Source organism: Danio rerio, chromosome 7 (genome assembly GCF_052040795.2).
Source record: "Danio rerio strain M-AB ecotype USA chromosome 7, GRCz13ab, whole genome shotgun sequence".
NCBI lineage: Eukaryota > Metazoa > Chordata > Actinopteri > Cypriniformes > Danionidae > Danio > Danio rerio.
This window is the reverse complement of record NC_141027.1, coordinates 79,840,001-79,851,517: the sequence shown is the minus strand read 5'-3', so window position 1 is coordinate 79,851,517 and position 11,517 is coordinate 79,840,001. Positions and strand designations below refer to the sequence as shown.

General features: G+C 39.1%; 1 protein-coding gene across 5 annotated transcripts in view; it reads right to left on the bottom strand.

Annotated features, from left to right (window-relative positions):
* The window catches only part of si:cabz01083442.1, a 157,646-nt gene that overhangs the window by 60,440 nt on the left and 85,689 nt on the right, over positions 1–11,517 (bottom strand). For 3 of the 5 annotated variants that reach the window (XR_015496535.1, XR_015496534.1, XM_087262273.1), the window contains exons 15-16: positions 7,209–7,431; positions 3,981–4,202 (exon numbers count right to left, since the gene is read on the bottom strand). Coding sequence is in view for 2 of the 5 variants with exons in the window: in XM_087262273.1 (XP_087118399.1) it covers positions 3,981–4,202; positions 7,209–7,431 (445 nt within the window). In the remaining 3 variants the exon portion in view is untranslated. The remainder of the gene's footprint in view (positions 1–3,980; positions 4,203–7,208; positions 7,432–11,517) is intronic. The other 2 variants (XR_015496533.1, XM_087262274.1) reach the window with 1 other exon arrangement.

Genomic DNA, 11,517 nt, shown 5'->3' with positions numbered 1-11,517 from the left:
TGCCCTAAATGACTGATAGCTCCGCCCTAAAGGACTGATAGCTCCACCCTAAAGAACTAATAGCTCTGCCCTAAATGACTGATAGCTCCGCCCTAAATGACTGATAGCTCCTCCCTAAAGGACTAATAGCTCTGCCCTAAATGACTGATAGCTCCGCCCTAAAGGACTAATAGCTCTGCCCTAAATGACTGATAGCTCCGCCCTAAAGGACTAATAGCTCTGCCCTAAATGACTGATAGCTCCGCCCTAAAGGACTAATAGCTCTGCCCTAAATGACTGATAGCTCCGCCCTAAAGGACTTATAGCTCTGCCCTAAATGACTGATAGCTCCGCCCTAAAGGACTTATAGCTCTGCCCTAAACGACTGATAGCTCCGCCCTAAATGACTGATAGCTCCTCCCTAAAGGACTAATAGCTCTGCCCTAAATGACTGATAGCTCCGCCCTAAAGGACTAATAGCTCTGCCCTAAATGACTGATAGCTCCGCCCTAAAGGACTAATAGCTCTGCCCTAAATGACTGATAGCTCCGCCCTAAAGGACTTATAGCTCTGCCCTAAACGACTGATAGCTCCGCCCTAAAGGACTTATAGCTCTGCCCTAAATGACTGATAGCTCCGCCCTAAAGGACTTATAGCTCTGCCCTAAACGACTGATAGCCCCACCCTAAATAACTGACCACACTCCATGGAACATATTCAAACACTCACCCACAAACACGCACACAAATGCACACAGACACATTCTCTCTCTCTCACACACACACACACACGCGCTAACACACACACACACACACACACACACACACACACACACACACACACACTGCTGAATACTGAGTGAATCTCTGGGATAAAGGTCAGACTGATTGGTCACAATGACAGAAGTGCAGCTGTAAGTCATTTGCTCTCGCGTTCTCTCTCTGCCTCTCTCTCTCCTCCTGAAAGTTCATCTGTGCTCCTCCATCGCTCTCACTAATGCTCCTGAAGGAGATCTCAGTCTCTGCCGGAGAAAGCTCCTCATTCTCTGAGGCTTTAAATCAACGTACAGCACAAATAACAGCTCCTGCTCTCTCTGCTCCTCCCACTGTCTCTTGCCTCCTCCTCTCCATCTGCCTCTTTAGAGAGAGCACCGGAAATAACAATGCTCTATGAGAATTACCGGAAACTAATTGGATGATTAATTGCAGCTTAAAGATGCCCTATGCATGTGTTTGACCCTCCCAAACCTAATAAAAAAAACACCTGCAGATGTTTAAAGTTGGTGTGAAATCAAGATGTACTCTTCATATTGTATAAATGTACACAGTAATGCCTGTAATAAATTATTTATAATTATCTTGCATTGATTTGCTCTCAGAATCTGTAATCGATTATCTTAACCTTCCCTCATGCCTACAAACAACTTTCTTTACTTCTGGTCACATGGAAAGTGTTTAGGGCGGAGCTATCAGTTCTTTATGGTGGGACTATTAATCATGTAGGGTGGGCTATCAGTCCTATTGGGTGATGCCATCTGTCAATTAGGGCAGGGCTGTCAGTGATTTAGGGCAGGGTTATGAGTTGTTTGGGGCGGGGCTATCAGTGATTTAGGCTGCTTTCACACCTACACTTTTGTTTCGGAACGTGTCTCGTTTGCCCAGTTAGCGCGGTTCGTTTGGCATATGTGAACAGGGCAATCGCGCTCTGTTCCACGCCAAAGTAATCGCTCCGAGATCGCTTGAATGAGGTGGTCTCGGCTTGATTGAAATGAACCCTGGAGCGGTTCGATTGCAGTGAGAAAGCGATCCAATCCAAGCGGTTATATCACAGTGTTTTATGGATATGTAATAGGCTTACGGCTATATGAAGAGAGAATTATGAGTAGGGCTGGAAGTTTCGCGAGTCTCTGGATGCCCGCAAACGAGTGATGATCTCCCGGTGATCTCGCGTCTCCCTCCCTGTCCTCAAATAGGCATCATCGCACACCCTTCTCACCCCTCCCCACCGCATCTCTCCTCAGACACGTCGCGTGCGCACCCTGTCAATCACCACCAAACCACCACCTCTCCTGACAGCTGAGCGGGACGCTGCAAAATAAACCCTGACACTCTGACCAATGTGAGGAGAGTTTACTCACACGTGACTTGTTTTAGCTCTTTTGGTCCGATTAGAAACTTTGCAGTGTGAAAGTGAACCGCTCCAAGAGCAAAGAGCAACAATGTAACATTTGTAATCTCTGTTTCGGAACAACTGAATCCATTCACAGGTGTGAAAGCACCCTTAGAGTAGGCCCATTAGTCATTTAAGGAAGGGTTAACAGTCCTTTAGGGTGTGGCTATAAGTCATTTAGGGTGGGACTTTCAGTGATTTAGGGCAGGGCTATGAGTCATTTGGGGTGGGCTATCAGTTATTTTGGGCTAAGCTTTTATTAATTTAGGGTGGGACCATACGTGCTTTAGGGCGGGGCTATAAGCCATTTAGGGTGGGACTATCAATTATTTAGGGCAGGGCTATCAATCACTTAAAGCTGGGGCTACTTGACATTTAGGGCAGAGCTAGCAGTCATTTAGGGCGGGGCTGTCAGTTATTTATGGCAGGACTGCCAGTCATGTAGGGCAGGGCAAGCAGTCATTTAGGGCGGAGCTATCAGTCATTTAGGGCAGGACCATCAGTGATTTGGAGCAGGACTGAGTTGCTTGGGATGGGACTTTCAGTGATTCAGGGCAGGGCTTTCAGTCATTTAAGGTGGGATTATCAGCCCTTTAGGGTGTGGCTATAAGTCATTTAGGGAGCGACTATCAGTGATTTAGGGCAGGGCTATGAGTCGTTTGGGGTGGGCTATTAGTTATTTAGGCCGGGGCTATTATTCATTTAGGGCGGAGCTTTAAGTCATTTAGGGTGGCACTGTTGGTCATTTAGGGTGGGGTTATCAGCCATTTAGGGCGGGGCTGTCAGTAATTTAGGGCAGGACTATGAGTCATTTAGGGAAGGCTATTAGTAATTTAGTGCGGGGCTACTAGTCCTTTGGGGTGGGGCTATCAGTCATTTAGGGCAGGGCTATCAGTCATTTAGGGTGGGTCTGTCAGTCATTTAGGGCGTGGCTATCGGTCATTTAGGGTGGGGCTATCAGTCATTTAGGGCGGGGCTACCGGTCATTTAGGGCGAGGCTATCAGTCATTTAGGGTGGGGCTATCAGTCATTTAGGGTGGGGCTATCAGTCATTTAGGGTGGGTCTGTCAGTCATTTAGGGTGGGGCTATCAGTCATTTAGGGTGGGGCTATCAGTCATTTAGGGCGAGGCTATCAGTCATTTAGGGTGGGGCTATCAGTCATTTAGGGTGGGGCTATCAGTCATTTAGGGTGGGTCTGTCAGTCATTTAGGGTGGGGCTATCAGTCATTTAGGGTGGGGCTATCAGTCATTTAGGGTGGGTCTGTCAGTCATTTAGGGTGGGGCTATCAGTCATTTAGGGTGGGGCTATCAGTCATTTAGGGTGGGGCTATCAGTCATTTAGGGTGGGTCTGTCAGTCATTTAGGGTGGGGCTATCAGTCATTTAGGGTGGGGCTATCAGTCATTTAGGGTGGGGCTGTCAATCATTTAGATCAAAAACATTTTTAACTATTTTTAAAGCTCTACAAGTGCACATGTAGTAGAGTGGTGCATGGGTGTCATCAGATCCCAGAAGAACACGTTGAGGGTTTATTTTTTATTTTGTGTAATGATGACTTAATAAATTATTCAATAAATCAATTAACAAAGTAGAAAATGTGATAAACATAACTCAACAACTCAACAATAGCCCTTTTACACAGCAAACATGCTATAAGATTATTGTAAAGACTTCACCGGTACACTCCAGAAATTCTAATGTAAACTCTGGAGAACAACACTTCTTAAGGGTCCTGACGTGATCACCGCATCACCCTATAATGTAATTAGAGCACCTCTGCTTCTCTCTGCTGTTGTTTTCATCATCTGCTGGTTTCAGGCTTGATTTCTCACCGTTGCGATTTTGGCTCCGAATCCCAGCACGTCCCTCCAGGCGTAGCAGAGCACGTGCGGCAGGTAGAGCAGGAAGTACAGAAGGCCCCCACAGGCGGCAGCCAGATTCGCCCGAGAGAAAAACACACTGATGAAAAAGCACTGCATGACTGTGGCCAGGCAGAAGACCAGCAGGAACACAAAGATCACCGAAGGGTCACTGTATCGCAGAACCTTTCCATACTGAGAGAGAGACAGAAAGACATGTAAAAACACACTTGCTGAGACTGTTGATGGATCAGGAGATCCGCGTGACAGGAATTAGTTAAAGGAATAGTTCACCCCAAAATTTTAATTACCACATAGCTCACTCACCCTCAAGCCATCCTCACTGTGTGTTACTTTTTTGGTAACACTGTAAATAAATGCATTTCCTTCACATTGTCACAACACAAGAGTCAATTAAGTTATCTTATTAGTTTTTATAAACTTGGATTGAACATAAAACATTAAAGTCCCCCGCAAAAAACATCTAGAAAATTGTATTTACTAGTCTAATTTTAATAAAGTACTTTAAAGAAGCATTAAAAATATAAATATTGCATTATCAACTGGCTTATTAGACTGAAAATGACGATTTTTTTTAGATAAGTGGTTACAAACAATTTATATTGGCTGAATTCAAACTAATTAAATTTAGTAAAGTTCAATCATAATATATGTGGTTAAATTCAGCCCATATAAATTGTTTGCAACCACTTACCTTCAACAACACATTCAACCCTGGCTCATTGCGGATATGAACCCTTGTCTACATTTCTGGAGAGAGCTAAATGCGTAACAGAAGGTCCATCTTTTAGCAGTTTTTGTTCTAGCACATCCACCAGAGGGCGCTGCCTACGCTTTTTGATGATCTCAAATTAGTCTTGTGCATCCTCTTATCATGTACATCCACCAGAGGGTGCAACATACACTTCAGCCGACCTGCTTGCTGACTGATCAATCAACCCCCTTCCCTAAACCCAACCGATAGTGTTGTCATAAGCAATCTAGAAATAAACAGCCGTAGCGTGATTTCACCACATTTTCAGCCTGTTGTTCATTCATTCATTTTTTTTTCGGCTTAGTCCGAAAAAACGAACGAACCACCAACTTTTCCAGCATGTGTTTTACGCAGCGGATGCCCTTCCAGTTGCAACCCATCACTGGGAAACATCGATACCCACTCAATCACAAAGGACAATTTAGCTTACCCAAATTTCCCTATACAGGGCCGGAGAAAGCTGAACTGCCGCTCTAGGCAGAGGATGATCACGCCGCCCTCAACCCCAATGTGTGAAAACGAAAGTGACCGGTTATGAAAATGAAGTGAGGTGTCGCGGACCTCTATTCTGCCGCCCTATGCGTGGATATAACTGAGGACGCGCGGGAGCTGAAGGAGGGAGGGAGGTGTCACCGACGCTGCTCTCTCTATTCTGACGCCCTTTGCGCGGATATAACTGAGGACGCGCGGGTGACGCGGACCTTATTCTGTCGCCCTATACGCGGATATAACTGAGGACACGCGGGTGCTGATGGAGGTGTCCCTGATGCTGCCCTCTCTATTTTGTCGCCTATGCGCGAATATATCTCAGGATGCGGGTGGTAAGGGAGGTGTCGCGGACATAACTGAGGACGCGGGGGTGAGGGAGGTGTTGCGAACGCCGCCCTCTCTATACTGCCGCCCTAGGTCGCCTCTATGGACGCGCCGGCCCTGCCCCTATAGCCCATGTGTTTGGACTGTGGGGGAAACCGGAGCTCCCGTAGGAAACCGATGTGAACGCGGGGAGAACATGCAAACTCCACATATAAACGGCAATTGATCCAGCCCAGCCTCGGACCAGTGACCTTCCTGCTGTGAGGCGACAGTATTGGTGTATGGATTCAAAATAAAATATTATTTAATTAGGGAATGGTGAATGAGATTTTATGAGCGACTGATGTATATGTACAAGTTGTGCTCCAAATGACACACTGTACACTTACGCACTTATACACTCAAACACATTGTGTAAAGTTAAGTGTCACTCTTAATGGACCACTTGCTTTTTTAATAAATGGAAACTTAAACCGATTTCCAGTCAACACTTAGCAGTTGCCAAATTAGGGATATAAATGACCAAATTACCAATAATAGATACTTTTAGTGAATATTTTAGGGCTTGACTGTATATATTTCTGTTTCCAAAACACATGGATCCGCTTCATAAGACATGTGTTGACCGCCTGGCGGTGTATTGGGTAGTTTGACCATGCATTTATGCACTTTTAGGAAGCTTCAAAATAAAAGTCCCTATCCAGCACCATTAAATAGCATGAAGGAGCCAGGATAAAGTTTATAACCACACCGACTGGCTTCGTCTGACAGAAAAAAAAAGTCATTCACATCAAAGATGGCTTGAGGGGGAGTAAATTATTGGGCAATCTTCATCTTTTGGGTGAACTAATCCAATAAATAGAACAACTCCATAGAATTGTAGAGCACAATAACAGGCGCTGGTCTGAAAGAGAAACAGCATTGCATCTGTCAAGAGCAGCGACGGAGAGAGACGGCACTGATTAAAAGCAGATCTGTGATTGTAGAAATGGCAAACGTCAGGCTCTGGTGGGTCGAGGTGAGCAAATCCTGTGTGCAGTTGAATATTCAGGGCTCATCTCATCTTCTCGAACCCACACAGAGACACTGAGCTCACCGCATAACCGCACATTCACAAACACTGCATTATCTGATCCTGGACCAGCTTTACAAGCATGATTATATAGTGCTACTATTAATTTCAGGATGGACATACCTCACATTACTGTGTTAGTGAACTTAAGAAAGCCACTGAGAATTTGGCTTTTGGTAGCAATTATTGACTGTTGGAAGACCAGATGTGCAACTTAACCGCTGAGATATTCTGCGGACATCTTTTTGGTTCTCAAAAAATACTTGTGATAGTAAGAAAACATATTACTTAGGATATATAAAGTAAAAACCAATAGTAAACGATGCATTTTGTAAATATCCATCCTGGTATGACTGGTCTAGCTACTGTAGCATCCTCCTATATCAGTGTACGCAAGTAAGAAATCACCATTCTCCTTAAATCTTGCAGTGTCTCATACATTTATGCAAAGCAAGCTCTCTGATCTTGTACTCCAGATCAGATCTCGGATGCAGAGTTTGACCGCAGTGTTTGTGAACGGCAGCAAATCAGCGTTAATCACCTTGAGAATGAGCGTGAGGAGTGCGGCGCTGACGGCGAGGGGTAAAGTGCTGCTGATGGCCCAGCTCAGCCAGTAGGTGGAGCTCTTCAATCCCATCATCCTCACGGTCTCCTTCAGACGCGCCTCTTTCTCCTGAACCACACCCTTGACTATCAGCGCAACCGAGAAGATCCACGCGAGCGTCATGTATAAGGGCAGGGAGCGCGTCAGAGAGCGCAGAAACCTACACAACAAAACAAGCATGAGGACGCCAGCCATGCTTATGTTAGCTCGCGTTGGGACTACTATAATAGACTTAACCAAGCTTGTCTTCACTTCGACTTGGTGCAAAATGCAAAATAAAGCACACATGATATTAAAACTAACCATATTGCTTTCGTTAGCTCACATTGCAAGTTTTGTGGTGAACAATTCATCTGTGCGTCAAGAAAAATAGCTTGCCTTTGTAATCCTTATCTCAATAGTGTTAATTTTTCCAATACTTAACCCCACAGCCGAGCCAAGTTCTTGCCCAAAAACAACAACAGGGTTTCTGTAAATCATTTCACCTGGACACCAGAGAATATCTGTCACTGAAACCCTTCCGGCTGGCAAAAGTCGCCTGGAGATCATCTGTCTTCCTTTTGACTGGATCTGTCTGCAGTCTAAATCACTGGCTACTTTTGTCCATCGGGCATCACATGAACTTCAACCTGCTGTCTTGAGATGTACACTGCCTGTAGATCCTTCAGGGCAACTCGGAGGCAAAAGAAGCCTCAGTCATATCAACCGATCTCTGGTGTACCTCAGGGTTCGCTACGTGGCCCGCTTCTCTTCTTGATTTACACAACATAGGTTGAAAAAAAAAATCATACTTTTTCCTGCACTGCTACTTCTCAGGCTGACAACCACACAGCAGATGCACGGATCTTGACTGGTCTAGTAGACATGTCAACACTGTAGTACCTATATACACTCATATTTATAAGTCTTCCCTCCAGAAGTCGGCTGTCAGAGACTGAGTAGCGCCTCATGGCATAAAAAAACAGAGGCAAAAGATACCAACATGTCATTGTCACATTAACTTTGGAAGGGTCTTCAGATTCTGTGAAACAGATTCTGTGGAGTACAAAATTATTTTATTTATTTTTCAAATATTTATTATCAAATGATCAAACAGAGCGAGGAATTTCTCACAGTCTTTCCTATATGTCTTTTTGTTCTGGAGAAAGTCTTAGGGCGTACTCGCACTATGTACAGTTGTCTTGAACTGTGCCTGAGCACGCTTACATCACCGATGATACGCTGTCAGTCTAACAGAAGAGAAGCGCTCTCGCTCTGCACAGTGGAGATTGCTTTAGTTATATCGTTTTAGTGGTGTGATTTGCAGTGATATAAAGAATAAAGAAATGTATTTATTCATCTTAACTCAAGCACATGAAATAAACGTATAAATAAAAAATGATAATGATAAAAATTATGATAATAATAATAAAAGAACCTTTTTAAATAAACAAAAATATTTAAATACTAATAATAATAACAATAATAATAATAAACAATTAAATAAATAAATATTAAAATAATAATAATAACAACAATAATATTCAACATTTAAATAATAATAGTAATAAAATGATAACAATGATAAATGAAAAATAACTAATAATAATAATAATAATAACGATAATAATACATAAATATTTAATTAAATAAATAATAATATGATAATAATAATAAATGAAAACTAATAATAATGTTACAAATAAATAATAATACATAAATATTTAATTCAATAAATAAATAACAATATGATAATAATGATAAATGAAAAGTATTTAAATAATAATAATAATAATAATAATAATAATAATAATAATAAAACAATAATAATAATAATGAATGAAAAATAAAAATTGATATTTAAATAAATAACTATAAAATTATAATAACATCAATACATTAAAATAAAATAAACAATTGATTTCTTTTTCAAATGTTGAACAGATTCAGGAATTTTTCATTATTCAGTATTTCCTATAATATTTTTTTCTCCTGGAGAAAGTCTTATTTGTTTTATTTCGGCTAGAATAAAAGCAGTTCTTAATTCTTTTAAACCCATTTTAAGGTCAATATTATTCGCCCCCTCAGCAATATTAGTGTTGGATTGTCTCCAGAACAAACCACTGTTATACAGTAACTTGCCTAATTACCCAACTATTATTAATGCAACTACAAACTATGAAGTTTAGCAATACATGCCCTGATATAAGTCAAACAAAGTTCTCTTTGGTTCTGTGTTTGATGGCAAAAAGAGTCAGGATAAAATTTAAAACTACTTTGTGTTTCGGTTACAAAGGACGGCTAAAAAAGGGGTAATTTTCATTTTTGGGTGAACAATTCCATCAATTTATTCTGAGTGTAAGCAACCTCCGGAGCAACCTATTCAATAAAAGTGTCAGCCAAAAAGCTTAACTGTGAACGCATCCTACTGTAGATTCCCAAGTGCAGACGCCACCACCGCTGCTAAATCCATGCCTGGCACAACTCCATCAGCTCATCCACTGAGGCTTTCAATCAATTAAAGCGTGTTAAAAATGGTCAGTTCATCTAAAAAAGGGAGTAATGCGTTTAATAAATGCCCAGTCATGCAATTACCAAAAATCTCCCATCAATTTACACTACGCAGCTACGCTTTAAGTTCTACACTAAACTGTTCATTCGACCCATTTTCACCATGGAAACGATGAGGCGGGAAGGAGTTTTGGACGGTAAAAGGTTGAGGAGGTTGAATAATCACACCGCTGATTATAAGGACTCCTCTAATGGCTCTATAACAGGCCAGCTGTCATTCCCGGCTTCATCTTGGAGAGGAACAAAATTAACCTGCTTCAGGAGACGCAGAAATATATCACCGCAGAGGAAAGCTGCTTCTACTGCTGGTTTGTGGCGGTACGCTAGTCTCAAACAAGGCTTCTTATCTGGTCTTGTCTGTGTCCTATAAATAATGTACACTAAAATAAATCAGCATTTGGTTAATAATAGTGCTGCACAAAGATCAACAAATAATTAAACAAATTAAATAAAATACAAATAACAACAAATAAAAATTTAAGAATTTTATTATAATAATTTAATTTATTTATTATAAAAAAAGGTATTTATATTTCTTTTTAATTCTTTTGCGTAAAATGATTAAATAATAATAATAATTATAATAATAATAATAATAATACTCAATCTAAATAAATAAATAGACAAAATAATTAAAAAAATAATAACAACTGAAAAATTAACCAATTAAACAAATAAACAAATAAATGTACTTCGTGTATATTGTTTTACCCTGTATGGATAAAATCAATAAATAAATAAATGAATAATACATAAAATAAAATAAAATAAAATAGTAATAATATTAATAAAATGATAGTACTAATAAATTAACAATAACTGAATATTGTATTTTAATAAATATTAAAATAAATAAATAATAATATAAATAAAACAATAAAAATATAATAAAATGAAAAATACATATATATTTTAATAAAAAATGATAACAATAAAAATGAAATATGAATAAATATTTAAATAAATAATAATAAACAATAATAATAATAATAATAAATGAAAAAATATACATATTTATTTAAATAAATATTATAAAATAAAAATGACAACAGACAAAAATTTATAATTTTATTATAATTTAATTAATTTATTATTAAATAAATAAACACATGTACTTTTATATCTTTTTAACTCGTGTGCATAAAATAAAAAAGTAATAATACATAAATTAGAATAAATAAATATTTAAATAATAATAGTAACAATAATGATGATGATGTGGATAATAATAATAATAATAATAATAATAATAATAATAATAATTAATTATTAGAATAAAAAAATATTTCAATAAATAAAAAATAGTGTTAATATACAGATAATAATACAAAATTTAAAATAAATAAATGTTTAAAAAATAAATAATAATACAATAATGATAATAAAAATTAAATATAAATTAATAATTATATAAAAATAATAATAATATTTAATGAAAAATAAATACACATCTAAATAATAATAATTATTATTATTATAAAAATAATGACCATAATACATGAAAAAAAATATGCAAATAAACTAACAAGCAATCATGTTTATTTATCTTTTCCCCTCTGTGTGCATTATTTTCTAATAATTCAAAGATGGCCACACTAAACTGCAGCTTTACACCACTGAAGCCCCCCAAAAAACCTTGTAAGTGTGAAACCGGCGAATCCACAAAGCCAAAGAACAAACAGCAATAACCAAAACA